This window comes from Monodelphis domestica, chromosome 4 (assembly GCF_027887165.1).
Source record: "Monodelphis domestica isolate mMonDom1 chromosome 4, mMonDom1.pri, whole genome shotgun sequence".
In the NCBI taxonomy this organism is placed as follows: domain Eukaryota; kingdom Metazoa; phylum Chordata; class Mammalia; order Didelphimorphia; family Didelphidae; genus Monodelphis; species Monodelphis domestica.
In genome coordinates this window covers 10,477,597-10,498,002 of record NC_077230.1, presented here as the reverse complement: position 1 = coordinate 10,498,002, position 20,406 = coordinate 10,477,597, and the positions used below count along the sequence as shown (strand labels likewise).

The window sequence follows — 20,406 nt, the reverse complement described above, 5'->3', positions numbered from 1 at the left end:
TCCCTGTCTAGCCTCGTGCGCTCCGCACGCAGCCCAGCCGCGTGCTTTTCTTGACCTTGCAGAACCCCCTTTCTGTGGCCAGGCGCTGTCTTTCCCGTCATGCCTTTCCTCATCTCAGAGGGTCTCGGGCGTAGGAGAGCCCTTAAAGCCCAGTGAATCGGCCCCCACATTCCATTTCACCCCTTCTTCCTCCAACGTGCTTGCTCTTTGTGTGCAGGCACGGACGGGTGCATGGCTGCCCCAACACGACTGAGGAGGCACAGCCTAAGCGTGGGAGTCTTGTGGTGCCAGGAACTGGCCAGACTCCACAAAACGACGCCATTTCAGTCACAGAAGCGGCAAGCTCTGATACTCCACAAGCAAACATTTGGCCTCTTTCAAGGACCATTTAATGTGAATTAAACTGCTCGTTTGGATTCGCTCCTAGTTTATTGGAGCGCTGCTGGGGCTCCATCCTCCCGTGAGTCTTGTACAGTCTCCCCAGGCCAAGGGACACGCACGCGTCTGTTCTCTGTGAGATGGCAGGACGGAAAGTGAAGATCAGACGGTGAAACGACACGAAGGTTCACACGTAGGACGGTCACGTGATTCCAAGACTGCTCCCGCAGGCGCCGTCACGCACGGTTGTCGGGACTGAAAGTGGACTGCTAAGGGGGCAGCATGCCTTGTCCTTTTCCCAACTCTAATGCATGCTCGAGCATTATCTTCTCCTCTCGAACTTCTCACGTATCCCACCCACATTCTTCTGAAATGAAAATGCACGTCAGGCTCAGAGCTTCCCAAACCATTTTAATTTTTGAAGTGATTCACAGTTTCCAGAAACCCAGGACCCTGACAGATTCCATGAGCTAATCTCAATTTGCAAACACAAATACGTTATGACATCTAGAAAGGCCTTGCTCAAAGGTTCACGTTTTCTTGGGCCAGTCCTTTCTTCTAGTCATGTTCATGAAGGGTCTTCCCAACACTAAGGGCCCTTTCAAATAAAAATAAACCATGCTTTTGAACTGTTTTTTTTTTTAATATCACAACAGTTTTTATTACTGAAAACATAATATTTTTATGTGATTTCTTGCTAAGGATATCCTGGAATACTTATTTGCCTCAGGATGGAAAATATTTCTTCTGCTTATTCTTTTCTGGAAGTTGGAATCCTCAAAAACCACCCAAAGAACCAGTCCTGGCACGTAGAAAGCATTAAAGATCTTTCCTTGTGCTTCTTTTCATCCTCCTGCCTGGAGATCTGAAAAGCATCCTTGTTCTTAAAAGACACGGAATCCGCTTCTTCTTCTTCTTTGAGGAACCTGTGGATTCGCTGACGCTCCTGTTCAGCTTCTTCGGAGGGGGAAGAGAATCGCAATCGGCTGGAGTTTCTGCACTCTTTGCCAGTTCCCTCTTGGCTGGCGTGGCCTTCTGCTGGGGAGGAGCAACGCTGCCTGCGTTCGCCCGCTGATGTTTCTTCCTTATCATCCGGGCGGTATCTACATCCTGACCCTCCATCTCTCGGGCACTGGCTCTAGTTGACTGTAATTCTCTCAGACGGACCATTTCTGAAGACACCTTTGAGGGCGGCTGGGGAGCAGCGTGGCTGCTTCCGTTAACTTGCTTCCTTTGCTTTGCGGCCACTTTGGGGGTCCCCACGTGACGGCGCCCAGGCTTTGGGGACACGTCAGTCGGTGCTCGCGCGGCTTCCCCCCAACGAGCTTCGGTGCAAGGCTTCTGGGTGGGGCCCGAGTCTCTCTTTTTGTGCTCCGCCATCTTCTGACAAGCAGCTCTTTCCTTGCTTTTGCCCGAGGCTGGCTGCACTTCAAGGCCTGCCGATCCTCGCTCTTTGCCGTCCTTTTCGGTCCCCGTTGCGTCGCTCCTATTTGGCTCCTGGAAGCCCTCGGCTGCCTTCGTGCCCTTTGGCCCTTGGCCCTTCTTTCTCCTACGCGCGCCCCCCGAGCTGCTGTTTTGAGGACTGAAGGGAACGGCTGAGTCCGATGAGCTCGTCTCCCGCGGAGGAGACTCGGCGCTCGCCGTCTTCCTGCCTTTCCTCTTCGGAGTCCTGGAGCCGCCCTTCGCAGAAGCCACAACTTCCTCCAACTTCCGCTTTCCATCGTTTGTGCCTACAAGAACGACAAAGCAGAACCGTGTTTAGTGATGACGTCCCACCGCGAAGCAACGGCCATTGGCTCGTTGGTGCCGGCTGCGCGTCACCGTGGAGGGGTGCGACCAGGTCAAAAGCACGCAGGAAGCGCTTGGTGCGCACGAAGCATTTGGGATGAACAGGAAACAGGCGCCATGAGCCAAGGGGGAGGTGCAAAGCCCGGAATCCCCGGGCGCAGGGCAGAGAGGCAGGCCAAGCGGAAGCCCGGTACTCCTGTCCTGGGGGAGGAACAACCCGGAAGAGGGGTGCCTTCGGGGGGCTTCCCAAGCCGGGAGGGGGCCCCGCCTGCGGCAGTCGATCCCACCACACTGGCTGGAGCGCTTCGGACCAGGACCGAGAACAGTACTGCGCTGGCCGTTGGAGGCGCCATGACGTCGGGTCCGCTCCGGAGTGGGCCCAGATCAGACCAGGATGTGATTGCTAAGTCTTTGCCTCCGTGCCCGAGTTGGACACATGACGTGACCCCAAATTCAACGTGACAAGAAGCCACGCAGGAGTAAAGCAGGCTCGAAACGCAGCCACGTGGCAGTGGGCACGAGCCGAGGACGAGGGGGGGGAGGGAGGACCGAAGACCGGAAGGGAGCAAGGCAGGACGGCAGCACGGAGAGGGGGAGCCAACCCCGGCCCACAGACGTGTCTGGGAGCTCGTATGATCCAGGCCGTCACGGCTGTGAGGGTGCTGCCCAAGGAGAGGTGGGAGAGCCGAGGTTAGCAAGCTGGCGAGCCCTGGAGCGGCCTGCCAGTACCGAGTGGCCCCACCAGCCCTCATGCCTCCTGGTACGGAGGGGCAGCGCCGGGAAAACGCCTCCTGGCACGGAGGGGCAGTGCTGGGATATCGCCTCCTGGTACGGAGGGGCAGTGCTGGGATATCGCCTCCTCATACAGAGGGGCAGCGCCGGGATATCGCCTCCTCATACAGAGGGGCAGCGCTGGGATAACGCCTCCTCATACAGAGGGGCAGCGCTGGGATAACGCCTCCTGGCACAGAGGGGCAGCGCCGGGATAACGCCTCCTCATACAGAGGGGCAGTGCCGGGATAACGCCTCCTCATACAGAGGGGCAGTGCCGGGATAACGCCTCCTGGCACAGAGGGGCAGTGCCGGGATAACGCCTCCTGGCACAGAGGGGCAGTGCCGGGATAACGCCTCCTCATACAGAGGGGCAGTGCCGGGATAACGCCTCCTGGCACAGAGGGGCAGTGCCGGGATAACGCCTCCTGGCACAGAGGGGCAGTGCCGGGATAACGCCTCCTCATACAGAGGGGCAGTGCCGGGATAACGCCTCCTCATACAGAGGGGCAGTGCCGGGATAACGCCTCCTCATACAGAGGGGCAGCGCCGGGATATCGCCTCCTGGCACAGAGGGGCAGTGCCGGGATAACGCCTCCTCATACAGAGGGGCAGTGCCGGGATAACGCCTCCTGGCACAGAGGGGCAGTGCCGGGATAACGCCTCCTGGCACGGAGGGGCAGTGCTGGGATAACGCCTCCTCATACAGAGGGGCAGTGCCGGGATAACGCCTCCTCATACAGAGGGGCAGTGCCGGGATAACGCCTCCTCATACAGAGGGGCAGTGCCGGGATAACGCCTCCTGGCACAGAGGGGCAGTGCCGGGATAACGCCTCCTGGCACAGAGGGGCAGTGCCGGGATAACGCCTCCTGGCACGGAGGGGCAGCGCTGGGATATCGCCTCCTCATACAGAGGGGCAGTGCCGGGATATCGCCTCCTCATACAGAGGGGCAGTGCCGGGATAACGCCTCCTCATACAGAGGGGCAGTGCCGGGATAACGCCTCCTGGCACAGAGGGGCAGCGCCGGGATAACGCCTCCTGGCACAGAGGGGCAGTGCCGGGATAACGCCTCCTGGCACAGAGGGGCAGTGCCGGGATAACGCCTCCTCATACAGAGGGGCAGCGCTGGGATATCGCCTCCTCATACAGAGGGGCAGTGCCGGGATAACGCCTCCTGGCACAGAGGGGCAGTGCCGGGATAACGCCTCCTGGCACAGAGGGGCAGCGCTGGGATAACGCCTCCTGGCACGGAGGGGCAGTGCTGGGATAACGCCTCCTGGCACGGAGGGGCAGTGCTGGGATAACGCCTCCTCATACAGAGGGGCAGTGCTGGATAACGCCTCCTGGTACGGAGGGGCAGTGCTGGGATAACGCCTCCTCATACGGAGGGGCAGCGCCGGGATAACGCCTCCTGGTACGGAGGGGCAGCGCCGGGCTGACACCCTTCCCTAGTCTGAGTCTGCTCTCGCTGGGCCTCTCCAGGCCCGAAGGGCGCTCCTTGGTTCCCGGGCGCCGAGGACGGAAGGGTTTCTGCCGGCTCCACTGAGGCCGCTTTGGCGCCGCTGGCTGAGCGCGGCACACGGGCTGCTCCGGTGGCCGCGGAGGCCCGGCACCCCGCCCGAAGGGCGGCTCTGCCCCCCCCCCGCCCCGCCCCGGCGGCGCCTCACCTCTCTCGGCCTCTGTCTCGCGACCCCTCTTGCGCTTGCTCTTGGCCGACTTCTTGCGCCGAGGAAGGCCGTCCTGAGGGAAGACGCCTGTGGACCAAAAGTCAGGTCAGTCGGGGCTGTTCACGGGCCCTGACCCGGCGGGCCTCCGCCTCTACAAGGCCTCCTTGCCCCGGCGGGCCTCCGGAGTCCGGACTGCGCAGCAGCAGCAGCAGCTCGGCCCGTCCTGGCACACCACGCGGGGGCGCCGTCATGACAGAACAAAGCCCCGAACCGCACGGGACAGCTGGCGGGGCCGCGCAGGGCCTGCCCGACGTGCGGCCCCTCCCGGGCCACGTCTGCGCTCGGCAGCCCCGGCTGCTGCCAACGACGGCTCCTGAGGGAGCCACTCGGACGGCCTCAGTGCCGTCTCCAGCTCAAGCGTCACGCCGGGCGCGGGGCCAAGCGCAGACCAGGGACCCCACGGGGCAGGCCGAGCGGGGCGCCTGAGGACCGGCAGCCAGCAGAAGGCGCCGCGCCAAAGGAGCGCTGGGCCGGGCGCGGGCTCCGGGAAGCAGCTCGGGCTACCTTACCGATTGCTAGACCGGGTGCCCTGCCAGGACAAAGCGGCTCTCTCCGGCTTGTTCTGGTTAAGCTCACACTCAGAGCGTGCAAAGGCACGCACCAGCGCCGAGAGCCGCCCGTGTGCCAGGGAGCGGCAGCCCCAGCCGGTGCTCGGAGGCCCACAAGCACCCGCGCTGCCGCCGCCGCCTCTCCCTCACTTCGTGTCTTGGAGACGGGAAGAAGAGCGCCAAGGGCTGGGCGGCGGGGTTCAGTGACCGGGCCAGGGCCACCCCACCGGGAAGGGTCTGGGGCCCCCGGAGCCCCCTGCGGCCCCCCAATAGTCTTTTCCCCCAAAGGATCACGTTAAAGCGCGCCCTTTTCAGAGAAAGGAGCCGCGGCCTCTGCAAGCCTTACCTTCCGCCAGGCTCTGGAACCTAAAGAGGGAGAAACAAAAGAAACGGTCTCAGAAGGCTGGGACGGAGCCGCACCCTCACCAGGCAGCACCCCAACCTCCGGCCAGGCCGAGTTTCCCAGGGTCCTCCTCAGCGGCCCCGCCTGGAGGAAAGCAGCCCACAATCCTTTGTTTTTAGAGCTGCGGCCGCCCGGGCTCCGGCTCCATCCTGATCGGCGCGGGGGCCGCGGCCGGCCGGGCTCCGGCTCCGTCCTGATCGGCGCGGGGGCCGCGGCCGGCCGGGCTCCGGCTCCGTCCTGATCGGCGTGGGGGCCGCGGCCGGCGCGCTCCTCCCGGCTCACCCCCCGCTGCTACACGCTGCGCGGCCGGCCCTGGCATTCCGTGCTGCGCCGGCCCTCTTCCCGTCGGCCCTTGGCGCAGGGCTTCTACTGTAGCCGATGAACCTGGCCAGGCCTAAAGCTCCGGACCCGGACGGCCGTTTAAAGCTTTCGGACGGTTCGCCACAGCCCGAAACGCCTCCCCGGCCTCTGCCTTCCTTTCCCGCAGTCGAGGCCCGAGGCTGGGCCCATAGAACGAGCTCTCACCAAACTGGCTAGCAGACCGCTCCCTTTTCCATCTCCCCTCTCTGTGCCTTTGAACAGAGCTGCCAGCAGAGCCGGAATTTTCTCTTTTTTCTGCTTATCTCTTCAGCCTAATTCTAAGTGAGGCTCCATTCAATGGCCATCTCCTTCAAGAAGGTTTTCCCTATGGGGACCGCTGGGGGCACGGTGGGTAGCCAGACAGGTCCTGGGTTCAAATCCTACAAGTCACTCAATCCAGAGTGCCTACTCTTCCTGCTCTTCTCCTTTAGAAGAAGTAAGAGCTTAAAAAAGCCTTTTCTAAGCCCTCTCGCTGCCAGGGCAGCTTCCACCAACTCGCTGGGCATTTATTGGGTCCGTGCCTCGGGCTCTCTTGTCTGTGTCGGCGCTTCGGCACAGGTGCTTCCGGCCACTTCAGGGGTCCCCCACAGATAACTGCTGAATGGATTCCCAGCATGGGATGAGGGGACCGGGAAGAGCGGCTCGGGGAAGACACCGGCCCGGGTGTGAGGGAAGGTGCAAGGAGCGCTGCTGACCCGGAGCCTCGGAGGCCGAAGGAAATCCTGCGCGGCCACCCCGCAGGCCACAGAAGCAGCGTCCCGGCAGAGCTAAGGCACTTTCCGCACGTGAGACAAGAGAAGGCCCCAAAGTGCCGCCAGAGCCAGGAAGCTCCCTGCTTCCTGAAGTACTTACTTCCTGACCAGTTTGTAGAGACGCTTCCTGTTCAGTGAAGGCGTGTACTGTCTGCTGGCCATTTCAAACAGTCTGTCGGCAATCTCCTCGTAGTTGAACTACAAAAAACAAAGATTTCACTTACAACAATTCCTTTGCTCCAGGTCCCTCTGGTGTGAAACAACTCTCCAATGTGAACACAGCGGGCGCTTTATTACAGCCCGCAGCAATCTGACCCCAAATACCGCCGACAGGGCTTTACCCCAAAGATTATATACGTAGGAAGAAGAGAGGTGCTAGAATGGATCATTACAGCACCATAAGAAACAAAGAAATAGACATTTTCAGAGAAAACGGACAAGATTCTATTTCAACTAATAGAGAATGAAGCATGTAGAACCAAGAGAATAATTTTAAAAATAATCACATCAAAAAAATCTACCTTCTGACAGAAAGGTGACCAACTCAACATGGAGACTAACATACATATTTTCGGGCACGGCCAACATGGGAATTCACTTTGCTAAATTAGCTACATGTATTAAGTGTTTTCTTTTTTAAATTTTTTATTGGGGGGGAGAATATGGAGAGAAGAAAATCAAAGTCAACTGAAAAATAAAATTCCTTTTTTTGTTTAAAACACTGTGAAATGTAAAACATTTCACAAATTTGGTTCAGCCAGGAATACTAATTTCTCACGGCTACCTTGGGACTCTTGCGCCCAGATGAGCCAGTTAAGTCATTTTATTTTTATTTTTTAACTTTGTTTTATTTCAATAATAAATGGACACATAAGTTTTCCAAAGTTACCCAACGGTCTCCCTCCCCTCTTTCCTGCCCCTTCTAGAGTGGACGAGCAATTCAACTGGACTGTACTTGCACTACTACTTAACACCTATTTCCACAGTATTCATTTTTGTACGTGAATAATCCCATAGAACCAACCCCCCATCACATACCCAAACAAACAAGCGATAACTCCTGCGCTTTCCTCTGCACCTACCCCAGCAGTGCTTTCTCTAGAGGGCGGCCTGCTAAGTCACCTTAGAGGGTAGACGCGCCCGTTTCCTATTGAGCTGCGTGCGGCAAAGTGACTTTCTCCTGTCCCCTATAGCAGTGGCAGGGCAAGCTCTGCCTTTTTCTAAGAGAAACAAAAATGTTAGTGGAGCGACTCAGTCTTCTCCCTCTTCTCCCATCCAGTCTCAGACAAAGCTGAAGATCCGTCCGAGTGAACCGTTCTTTTTCTGACCAGAACTTTTTGGCGAGTTTATTTCCGAAGAGAATCGTTGTTTTACACTAGACAGACCCTAAAATGGTACCCAACACACACGGCCAAGTCCTAGCTATCTGCACTCCTGGGAAAAAGAAGGAAGCCGCGTCGGCCAGGATCTGCGCCTAGAAAATCATGGCGTCACGCTTGTGACTCTTGCGGCCGCCTCTTTCACCCTTAGCTGCGTACAAGCGACCTCCAGGTGCTGTCCCTTGGGGTGGGAGGCCCTGGAAGGGAGGGAGGAGGCCCCACACACAATCGCTGACTCAACAGACCCAATTCTGCTACAAAGACGTGCTTCCAGGAACAAATAACACCGGGAAGGGCAAGGCCAGAAACGCCTCCCGGATGTGAGCCGCTGATTGTGGTCTTCTTGCAGATACTGAGGCAAAGTCAGCTGGGGAAGGGGGGGGGCTCTGATTGGATCAGAGGTAGTAAAGCTGGAAGGGAGCTAACAGTCGGTGCAGCAGGCTGCCGTCGCCTCGAGGTCCTCGGAATCCAGACCTGCTCGGAGCCCGGCCCCGAGGGGCCCTCTGGGATAGACGTGGGGGTGGGAAGAGCCTGCAGAGCCCGAAGGAGGGGACCAGGGAGAGAAGAGGCCAAAAGAGCACTCAAAAACGACGCCCTTTTCCCACTTCTAATGGAGCCTCCCGCTGTGGCCCCCGCGGCCCCCACCTACCTGAAGGACGAGCCCGTGCCCCTCCTTGCCGCCGCGCCGCCTTTGCCCTTTGGGCCGATCTCCGCGCGAGGAGGAAGCCGCGTCTTTCTTTCCTGTGAACAGAGGGATCAGACGGGTTCTCAGAGGCTACGCACTGCCCCACGCAGGCACACCCCGAAAATCACGGGGAAGGCCACAACCCCCCAAAGGAGCAGCTTCAAGCCAGATGACAAAGGAGGCGCGCGGCGGCAGCAGGACCCCGGACTCTGACACAGAAATTCAGACAGGGCAAAGGGCGGGGACGAGGGCAGGGCAGCAAAGGGCCAAGGCTGGGAAGCAGACTCTGGGGAAAGACCCGACGCAGCACACGCCAGGACTGCTGGACGCACGTCTGCCGACAGGGACAACAAAGGGAAAAAGACGGGCTTTGTGAAGAGGACCGACACGGCCACTCAGAGCACACGGCGGCCTTTTAGGCTCCATCCTGTAAGCAGCAGAAGAAGCACAGGGTCCCTTTCTGAAGGAGCAAACGCCGTGCCTAAAAAAGGCCTTTGGGGAGGACAATTCTGGGGTTGGACGGAGGGCAGCAATCCCATAGTGCTTTGAGGTTCATGAAATGCCTGACATGTCCTCTGAGGTAGATGCTGTTATCCCTGTTCACAAATGACCGCACTGAGGCTGAGGTCAAGGGCCTTATCCAGGGCCCCCCCGACTCCACCTGCTCACTCGATGCCCACCTATTTCTTGCTCCTAGCCTGGCCTCTGGTAGCTCCACCTGGCGGACCCAAAGCCACTTCAGCTGGGAAGCCGAGGCCTCCAGTCTCAGGATCTTCCCCTTTGGCGCCTCCTCCTCCTTCCCGTCTTGCACCCGGCACGAGCCCGCTGCCAAGTCCTTTAAAGTTGGAGATCGTCTCCCAGACGGTCCCTCCCCTCCTCTCACACTAACCCCCCAACTCAGACGCTGATGATTTCTTAGCTGGGGTACTGTAAGAGCTCCCGCATCTCCCTTCTTTAGGTGTCTCCTCTCCAACTCAGCCATTTGGGCTGCCAAAAGAATCCTCCCACGTCAACAGGAATAATTATGTCCCTGCCCCACCCCCGCTCTGCAAGAGCTCCCTCCGGCCTATCGCCTAGCATTTAAGACAGTGTCATCCACCAAGCTCTGCAACCCGCTTAATTCTTATTTTCCCTTTCAGATACTTTATATTTCAACCTTCTTTGATCAACAATTCTCTTGCCTTTTTGTTACATGCAAGGGAAAATATCATCTCAGTGACTCAAAAGTTTCACATAACAATCATTGAATAATATGCAATAATCAATAATATTGCTAGGGGCAGCTGGGTAGCTCAGTGGAGGAGAGCCAGGCCCAGAGACTGGAGGTCCTGGGTTCAAATCTGGCCCCAGACAGGTCCCAGCTGTGTGACCCTGGGTAAGTCACCTGACCTCCATGGCCTCGCCCTGACCGCGCTTCTGCCTTGGAGCCCGTTGTTGAATCTAAGGCAGAAGGTGAGGGTTTCATTTTAAAATATTAACAATAACAACCCTAATGCCAGCCCAGCTTGCTAGTGTCCGGGCGAGGGGTCCTTAATGTGGGTTGAAGCCTACAGACCAGAATGCTTTGAAATGCATCATGTAAAACAAGACAAAGGAAACAAATCATAGCAAAGGGATGCCATACAACAAACTCCGCCTGGGTGCTCGCTGGGTGCTTGGCACTGTGTTCAGCCCTTGAAATAAAAGCTAAGGGCGGATCTGCCATAACCTAATCCATGGGAAGTATCAGCAGTTGAGGCAGGCGGCTCTTTCCAAAAATGCAGGTCACGGGCCTCACAGGGCACACAACCGTGCAGCAGCTACACAGGCCTTACCAGGCAAGCCCGCCCTCTAGCGGCCCCCAGGAGGATGGCCCAAACAATAGGGAAAAAGCCCAAACTGTTCAATAAGGCCTGCATAGCCAACAGAGTGCTCAACACAACAGCGGTGGGAGCCCGGGTCAGGAAGCCATTTTCGATGGTTATGGAGATGGACACGAATAGGAGGACTGCAGAGAAGCGCAGAGGAAACACGAGTGGACGCACCGAGAGGCTGTCAGAGCCAGGAACACGGCGACCACAACAGCCTAACTGGAAAGCAGTCACGGGTGAAGCTGCACACTGACAAGGAACAAGAGTATCTCAAAAACCGCGTGAGAAAACAACACCGCGGTCGTCGGCTCCCCCTGGGCAGAGGGGGGAAAGCGGGTGCCTTCAGGTTGTGCAGAATACAGTAATCACTTTTGCGGACTGTCTTTCTCATAAATATTCCTGCCATACGGCACGGCTCCCCAAGAGGGGAAGAAGGAACTTAAGTCATAGGAAAACAAAAAATAGCCATGAAATGACAGATGTGCATGTCAAGCCATTCTAGCGTCTTACCTTTCTTTTGCTCCCCAGGTAATCCTACGGGGGCCACATCACTGGATTCATCTTCTGACACTTCACTTTCCTCTTGGGTTGCATTTAATTCTCTTATTAAATCTTCAATAGCAAAAGGCGCTTGTTCCAAAATGGTTTCAAAGATACCTCCAACTATATTATATAGCAAAGTAGAACTAAAGGGGAGAAATGTAAACTGAATAAATATAATTCTCTCAGGACAACCTTTTACCAAACACCCCAGTTAACCTAATGATCAATATGATTCAATGGACTCCTAGATATTTTCTAGATTAGAACTCCTTTTTCTTTCTTTCTTTTTTTCTCCTAAAATTAACTTTCAGAAAACCAGTCATCTTGAGTGGCTCAAAGGCAATTAAGAACAGTCAAGTCTAACAAAGATCATACATAAACTTACTCCTTTGTCTTGGCTGCAACTTTGCAGAATGGAACAATGAACTTCAGGTTTTGATCTGCTGTAAGCTATTGGAGAAAGACAATAAAAAGCTGCTTAAGTGAAGTTTAAAAAGATAGACAAGATTACTCCCTCACCCCTCGGCCCATTATCTAGGTTCTCTTTACCTCTTGTGCTCCCACTTTAGTCAGTTCTTCTAAATATATGTCAATAAAGTGGGACTTGACTCCACAAGGTGCATGACTATCCGGGTGCAAAATTTCTCTCATGAGCATATCCAGAAGTAGTTCAACCTGACTGGGGGGGCCAGAGGGAGGATAGTAGGAAAAAAGCAACCAATGGTTAGAAATAAAAAGTAATTTATTCTTTTTCTTTGTATTCAAGTCATAAGTTAGGCCAAGAAAAAATTATTCTAATAAAATCCAAGACAAGTTTTAAAACTTTAAAAATAGCAAAAATTAAACACAGAATTCTTATAAGACAAGATTAAGACAGACTCAAATCAAATTTCTTATTTCCTTTCTAGTATAAAGTGTCATATTAGTTTAACATCTTACTAGAGGATTATTGGTAGCAGGGCACCATATTTATTCAAAGAAGTACAAGATGACAATATTATTCATTTGCGTTTTAATCAATTCATACTTTTAGCACTTTAAAATGTACAAATACTTTTCCACAATAATTCTATGAAGTAGAGAAATCATGAGATAATCAAATTCTATTCTGTCTATGTACTAAGATTTATTTATAAATTTAGAAAAGGAAAAATAACATCCATCGGTACTTTAAATTCTGTGGTTTTTAAGCAAAGAGGTAGGCAAAAACTATAGCTCTTAAAGAAGATATTTCAATGACTCTTAAGAGATACTGCAGTAGCTGTTAATATACATAAGCCAAGCTTTTCAAAGACCATTTAAGCCAACAATGAAGCAGGAACAGCTACACCAAAGCACAAAATATGGTTGAAAAAAAAAGAAACACAAAGAAGTAAAACCCCTGCTAATCATTGCTATGAAACAATGGACAAAACAATACGAAGGGTTTTCATTCAGGGCTTTCCAAAACCACTGTCAGAAATCCAAGGGAGCTTGTATGATCTTATCAGACTACAAAACATTCATTCTTAAAAAAAAAAAGCTTGGGGATTTAAAAAGACTTCTAGTGGAGCTGGAATTCTTGTCCCAACTGAGGGAATGATGAAGCCAGGTAAATAAATAAATTAAATCCTGATCAAGCAGAATCATTTTGGAATTCTACAAATTCCCCCAAAGAGACTGAATAGTCTAACATGTTATTACGCCATGCCATATGCCATGAAAGATGGAGATCAACATGCTTCAATAGCCTGGAAACTCATTTGAATTGATCCTTACTGAAAGCCTGAGCCCTTTACAATCAAGGCCGTACTTGGAAAAATAGTCTCTTCAACAAAGAGTCCATTTATTCCACCAAATAACCACGTGTGGCTTCGTGAAGAAATTAAGGATGTATTGAAACTTGTGAATTCAACCTGAAATTACGGAAAAACAAGTGGCTGCAGCAAAAAGAAAACGAGAAGCTTTTTCTTAATGTTTAAACCTGCGAGGTTTACCAGATGTCAAACAAAATTTTATTCGTCCCAGTTGATTGTGGCACACGCTTGTCTGTATTTGGCACAGTCCCTTCTCCGCACCCAAATATAAGGCAGGCTCTTTGAGGGAAGCCTGAAGCTCCTTGGGCACAGGGACGGGCACGCACTACTTCTTGTTTAAGTGAGTATAAACTCAAGAATCCCTCCCTACCACATAAGAGGCTTCCCAGGATGACAAAAGGCAGCCACAGGAGCTCATCAGCAGGGCTGGCTTTAAACTGCTGAGCTCACTGTTCTTAGATTCTGTAGGAGATACAAAGATGCTCTTGCCCTTACATAAGGAACAAAAAGGCACAGCTACAGATCCACTGGCTCTTTCCTGTTCCAATGCCTATAGTCTCAAAGAAGAAACATCTACATACAAAAAGAGGATAATGCCTTACACTTGGCTATTTGGCTGTGGGCTACCCAGGACTTTTCATTCCTTCCCTTTGACTAGCCACCACCTTGCTGCTCTTTAGTGCCCCCAGGAGGAGAAAGGCAAACATGGGGAAGAAAGGGGATCACTGACAACTGCACAGAATGAGAGACAAAGACACTATGAGAACAGAAACAGTCAAACGCTGAAGCTGAGTACATGAAAATATGAATTTTTACAAATAAAATAAGAGATGGGATCACAATAAGAGTATTATTAGCAAATATTTATATAATGCTGAGGGTTTGCAAAGTGCTTTACATATATTGTATCTCATGTGATCCTTGCAAAAACTCGATATAGGCATTATTATTATTATCCTCCTCATCCCTCATGGTTCCCAGTCTAATGTTCTTTCCAGCTCATTTCAATTTTTCCTATACCCCTACTTTACAATATGCTATTATTTAAAAGTCTTTTTGGAACGGACCAATCATCTAATTTACTTTATGAAAGTCTGAATTGCCAGCTGAACACTGAATGCATATTTGCTGTTAATTTCTTAAGTATTTTCTTTAAAAAATTAATTTTTACTGATGTAAAATGCTTTCAATATGGCCAAAATTTCTGAAAGTATCCCCGTTCCTTCTCCTTCCTTCAAAGACACCCTCTATTACAAATAATACTGTTGAAAGAAAAAAAGGAATTTAAAAAATCACCTAAACTAATTTTTACATCTAAAAATGTCTGAAAATACATATGGTGTTCTATACTCATGGACTCCCCAACCTCTTCAAAGGAATGGGGATGATATCTCACATCTCTTCTTTAGGACTATGTTTATTCTTTTAATTTGCAACATTCGCTTTTGATTGTTTTTTAACTCTTTCCATTTACATTGTGGTGACACTGTGTACACTGTTATCCTGACTGCAAAAGATGCAGGTTTACACTGCTCTGAATTTGTCATAGACGTCATTTCTTCTGGCACAGAATATTATTCAGTTATATTTATGGATCACAATTTATGTAGCCATTCCTCAACCTATACAACTTTTTGGCATACTCGAAAGAAAACGTAATTTGGGGCCCAATGTCTGGTCCTGAATCCAAACCTCTATCCTTTACTACGTCTTCATGGATGGGCCAGTGATTACACAGCTACAGTGCTAACCATATTTTTGCTATCTATCTGACAGGGAGTTGTGAGGGAAGTGCTTTGTAAAATTTAAGTTATCATAAGTTAGATTGAAGTGGTCTGTATTTCCTAAAAATATCTCAGATTATCCAACCCAAAATTCACACCTATTTTATGATCCTATGTACCTTTTAAGTATTTTTATTAAATATTTTTATTTTAACCAAAAAATAAACTTCTAATCTCAGAATCAAGCAAAATCATAAAATGAACAATTTATACCGGAGATTCCATTGTCTGATGGCATTACATAATTTACTGACCTTTCCTCCCATCCATTTCTTTTCAGTACCTCAAAGGTCTGGTTCAGAAGCATGCGCATTAGCTTTAATACAAAAGAAGAATTAGTAAAAGAGAAATACAAACGCAAGTTTGCCACAGAAATTAAAAAAAACAAGCAGGAGAGTCACCAATCGGATAGAGAGAGTTCTACTTCCCTAGTGCTCATGGTCAGAGAGGGAAATTCTCCGTATAACAACACGGACTACAGAGACACGGATGAGTGTTCTTTTTGGACGTCGGCTGAACTCTTCGCAGGCGAGCTATAGGCCTTTCTCTAAATAGTGACGATGAGGCAGCAAACCAGGGAGCTACATTTCTTCCGAACAAAATATGGCCAGAGCCCACTTAGAATATGACTGTCGTGTGGGGAATACACAGATGAAAGAAAATCTCTTACCGTGTAGAATTTATCCAGACGTAATCTGTCTATTCCATTCCACTCACGGTTCATAGTTTGCCAAAAAGTTTGTACAAACAGGTGTTCTATAGGAGAAAAAAGATTTTAAAGCTTTAACCTCAATGATTATCAATCATCTGTAATTAGTAGAGAATCATCTGATAAAGCACTGACTAATTATGACTGACGGTGATGCACGATTAGAAGTGTAGAAGGAAGAACACATTTTCAGACATGACCAATGTTTTGATTTGTTTTGCTTGTCTTGACTAATTCGTTAACAAAGGCTGGGGCTAAGCAGATAATCACTTGAATGACAATGATCTAAAAAAGGGCATTTACACTTTTCTTATCAACAAGGTGAACATAACCTGCAATATTAGTTTATTAATTTATTATCTTGTACTTTTGAGGTCGTTTCCTAAAAAGCACAATAATAAAGGAGTACTCTACTACGAAGGAAAGTGGGAAAGAAACCCCAATGACACCCGCCCCCCCCCCATCCATGTGATTTCAAGATCACTGTTTTTTCCTAGGTAAGCCAGACAGGGAAGCACAGTATTTCCCATTAACCGCTCTTCAATTAAACAAATCCACGGAGGGAAAGTATTCTATCTACAAACGACCAGCCTCTACTACTTGAATAAATGAAAACTTATGAAGTATGTACTAAGTGCCGAGTTCTGGGGATTCAAATAAGGTCCTCGAGGAACCGAGGCTCTAGTCAAGGGAGACAATCGACATCCGGCCGCAGAAGAGTGTCTTGGTCTGAGGGGATCCAAGAGGGTCGAGGAACGGACAGTAGGGCAGTTCCTTTCCAACCCTTTCCAGAGTCAAGGTTCCTCTATGAGCTTCCCCAAGTTATATAATCCAAACTGCCTCCCTCTTTCCTTTCCTTTCCTTCTTGCTTCTGGGGCTGGCAAACAAGTCAACCTCCGTTATACGTGTGTCATCACGGGAAACATGTTTCCATATTCTTTGTTTTTGTAAGAGAATAATCTCGTACAACCAAAACCCCAAACGTAGACCCAAACAAATGATAAATCCTGCGCGTCCGTCCACGTGCTTTCTCTGGAGTAGATGGCACTCTTTTTCATAGGTTGCTCAGAATTGTTCTGGATCATTGTAGGGTTAGGATATATTTGATTCAAGTCCTCATAGAGGGAATGCGAAGGTGGGGAGGCAGAGGCTTCAGGGAAAATGAAGAAACATGGGTGGCAGCGGGGCAAAAAAAGGCCAGGCGAAAGATCAAATGGGGTGATCATGGAGTTCAGAGCCACGGGCCTTAGCTTACTACGCAGAGGAAGAAATCACTTCTCTTTCCTAGGTCTTAGTTTCCTCAGTTCCTTTATGATGCTATCGTCAGTCTATCCTCCAATGTCTGGAATATACAAACCAGTCATCAAGCTACTCAACAAGCCAAGAGCAGGAATCAGATTGCTGGTGGGCCTAAGGCACTGCAAGTGGGCACTCGAGGATCCCAGGAGACTCTCTATATCTATGTGTGTATTCAAAGATACATAAATCATAATTGAATTTTTTAATTAAAAATAAAAAAAAATATATTTCCCCGAGTTTACATGATTTTCTTTCTCTCCCCTTTCCCAGAACTGACAAGCAGTTAAATTTTTAAATGCATATTTTAGCTTATGACTAATACAGAAACTAAAAACCTAAATAATGTCATATTCAGTCTTTCCAATGATAAAATTCACTAGGGCTCAAATTAGTATCTCTAAAGAAGTGCACCTTGTTACTTATACTTCATGCTTTTATGTACGGATAGCTGAGGCCATGGGTTTTACTGTCCCCCCCCTCAAATTTTGTCTCCGAATATCAGCTATCTCTACTGTTCAATCTTTTTCCTACACTGTATTTAATCTTAATGGTATCAAGTTTGGAAGATAGGTAAAGCAGTTTTCCTTTTTTCTTCTCTTTCCTTTTGAGTTTAAAAGTCCTTTAAAAAATAAGACATTTTAATTTATATTCAAAAAGGGTGCAAACTGAATCCCTACTCTCCTGCTATCCTAGGAAATGGGTAATTCAGAGTCAAAGACAGCAGCACGCATGTTCTCTAAAGAAGCCCCCCCCGCCCCCCCCACATTTCCCAAAGGTATATATAAGCTCTCATCCTGGAAGAATCATTTCAAACACACTTTAAATTGAAATTTGAAATCAAGCAAATAAAAATTTTACTAGCTTTTTAAAGAATACAGTAGCAACTTATTTTACACAACCAATATATTCTAAGACACTCTGAATTAGTTAAAATGCACATGATAGCAAACTTCATTAATTAATAAGTGCATACATCATTCCTACATTGTAAGTTCTAATCCAGAAATCCAAATTTCACCTGCAGACCCCATCTTATTAATAACCAGGTATTCACTTTCCAAATTTACCTCTCTTCTCAAGTCACTGCATTTCATTGGTAGCAATAATATCAGCCAGTTCCTTAAGATGCCTTTTAGTTTCTTGACTAGACCCCCACAATTCATAGCAAAACTTTCTAAATTGTTCTGGCAGGATCACAGGATTATAAATCTAGAGCAGGGCTCCTTGCCCTTTCTTGTTATTATGGACAGTCTTATGGAGCCCTTCTCAGAATAATGTTTTTAAATGTACAGATTTACAAATAAAGATATGATTTTTTAAAAGCATTCAAATTCCCAGATCCTAGAATTCATCACACAGACCACAGACCCCTGAACTAGTAGTCTTCTGAGGCCATCTCTTATTTTTCAGTTGGAAAAACCAAAGGCCAGAGAAGTTAAGTGATTTGCCATGATTATTCAGTCCCACACGACTAACTATGAGATGCCGTGCTTATAGCTGTTATACTCTTGAGAATAACTATCATGTTTTGGATGTTTACCCAGGAAAATAGTACTACTGGCTAATATCAAGCTAACAAAAAACTGCTTCAAGCTTCAAGCACCAACCACACCTGCTTGGCAATTCTTACTTTCATTTTTTATATCCTGTTTTTACAAAACTTTCTTTTCCCAAAAATATTTTACTCCCATTTTCTACCTAGTAAGCAATCTTATGTAATAAAGATAAAAAGACACAAAGCAGCTTACGTCCACTCTCAGCACAATTCTAAGCATTCAAGTAGCAAGGTGGTTCAGTTTCTCCTTATATTGGAAATTCTGAATATTTATTTTATTCACTGGTAAATTGTATGCCCTTGACCTACTGTAATATACTTGCATCCTAACAGAGAACCTAATATTCTGTCATTAAAAATATATACACATAGAAGAGGCAATATTAAAGTGTCTTTCAATGCACTCATCTAAGTCAGTGGTTCCACACTCAAATGGCAAACAGAGCAATTAAGCCTTATGTTAAGAGAGCTTCAGACTGCATATTGACTTAGAAAATATATGTTAACATTATCTATGTTCTACTGTATCTTTATTTATTTTGTAAAATATTTCCCATTACTTTTTAATCTGGAAGGTTGCGGGTTGAATGCCCATGGTATTTGAATACTTTAGATATCCTTAAGTCCTAATTAAACATCAGTAGCTATGGTCTTTTAACTACTACATCAACGGAAGGAGAACTGAAGCAAAATCTCTATTTCTTGTGGCAACAGAATATCACCTGGTAATATAATACCTCTCTAAAGTGTAATACTATTTTTTTATTGTATTAAGTAGTGCTTAAACAACAAACACTGGAGACAAAGGCACCAGGATTTAAATGCTAACTAGTCACATATCAATTAACTATTAAAAAAGATGCAGTAGAAATAAATGGAATTTAACAAGATAGTCTTTGAGGTAGGAGGAAATCTGGGACACAGTTGTACGGATTGGCATAAATTTCAAAAGCCAACCTATTTATTTGTTTTAATTCACAAAGCTCTAATTCAATGCTTAAAATATATCTTAAATAAGGTCACAATATACTTACGGGTTTCTGCATTTTGAAAAACATGAATGAGCTGGGAAATTGTGTTTCCAAGTTCCTCCTGTGCAGGAAACAAATAAAAATTCCCTGGTGATTACATGCATGTTGCTAGTGAATTGGGGTGGGGTGGGTGGGTGACAGGAATAATCACTACTCTGAGACAAGCACTTGAATAAGGCCAGTTCCTGTTCTCAAGGAGTTCACACTCTGATTGGGGGAGATTATATATCAGGGGTCCCCAAACTTTACACTGGGGCCAGTTCACTGTCCCTCAGACCGCTGGAGGGCCGGACTATAAAAAAAACTATGAACAAATCTGTATACCCTGGCTGGGATAGCGGAGGCTGCAGTGTTGGCTGGGATGGGCCTGTCCCACCTTGCACAGGTCCATCACCGCCACCACTCTACCAGGCAGCAGCATACACAGTGCAGAATCCCCTCCCCCAGATCGCTGCTCACCCTGCTGATGTCTTCCATTGTGCAGCCACATAATCCTTTGTATGGCACCTCGTTCTCATTCAGCTACTCTCAGAACAAGGCGCCACACAAAGGATGATGTCACTGGAAGTAGTACTGTACACAAGCACTGCCACGTACAGCTCCTCTCACTGAGCACCAATGAAAGAGGTGCCCCTTCCAGAAGTGCGGTGGGGGCCGGATACATGGCCTCAGGGGGCCACATGTGGCCTGTGGGCCGTAGTTTGGGGAACCCTGCTATATATATATATTTTTTTTTTAAATTCAATTTTAGAGAACAAGGGAGGGAAAGAGAAAGGGAAGGAGGGAAGCAGTAAGAAAGAAACCATTCAAATATAATGAAACCACAGACAGGATCACACAATATTTAGCAGCTACCATACCAAAGAAGTAGTGACCTTGGAATATAAGATTCATGAAAGCAAAGAACTAAGATTACAATAAAGAATAAGCTACCCAACAAAACTGATTATACCCCTCCAGAGGAAAAAAATAAAGAGACTCAATAAGGTTAAACTGTTTATCTTTCTATTTTGGAAGATACATGTATCTTCTAAGATCTTTATCAT

General features: G+C 48.7%; 1 protein-coding gene across 1 annotated transcript in view; it reads right to left on the bottom strand.

Annotated features, from left to right (window-relative positions):
* Nucleotides 1–769: 769 nt before the first annotated feature.
* RRP1 (ribosomal RNA processing 1) overlaps nucleotides 770–20,406 on the bottom strand; it is a 37,468-nt gene continuing 17,831 nt past the window's right edge. Inside the window, exons 3-13 of the mRNA XM_007493210.3 lie at nucleotides 19,364–19,421; nucleotides 15,437–15,522; nucleotides 15,021–15,082; nucleotides 11,736–11,865; nucleotides 11,572–11,636; nucleotides 11,154–11,329; nucleotides 8,758–8,849; nucleotides 6,830–6,927; nucleotides 5,561–5,580; nucleotides 4,607–4,693; nucleotides 770–2,108 (exon numbers count right to left, since the gene is read on the bottom strand). Coding sequence (XP_007493272.2) covers nucleotides 1,198–2,108; nucleotides 4,607–4,693; nucleotides 5,561–5,580; nucleotides 6,830–6,927; nucleotides 8,758–8,849; nucleotides 11,154–11,329; nucleotides 11,572–11,636; nucleotides 11,736–11,865; nucleotides 15,021–15,082; nucleotides 15,437–15,522; nucleotides 19,364–19,421 — 1,785 coding nt within the window. The 3' untranslated portion in view covers nucleotides 770–1,197. The remainder of the gene's footprint in view (nucleotides 2,109–4,606; nucleotides 4,694–5,560; nucleotides 5,581–6,829; nucleotides 6,928–8,757; nucleotides 8,850–11,153; nucleotides 11,330–11,571; nucleotides 11,637–11,735; nucleotides 11,866–15,020; nucleotides 15,083–15,436; nucleotides 15,523–19,363; nucleotides 19,422–20,406) is intronic.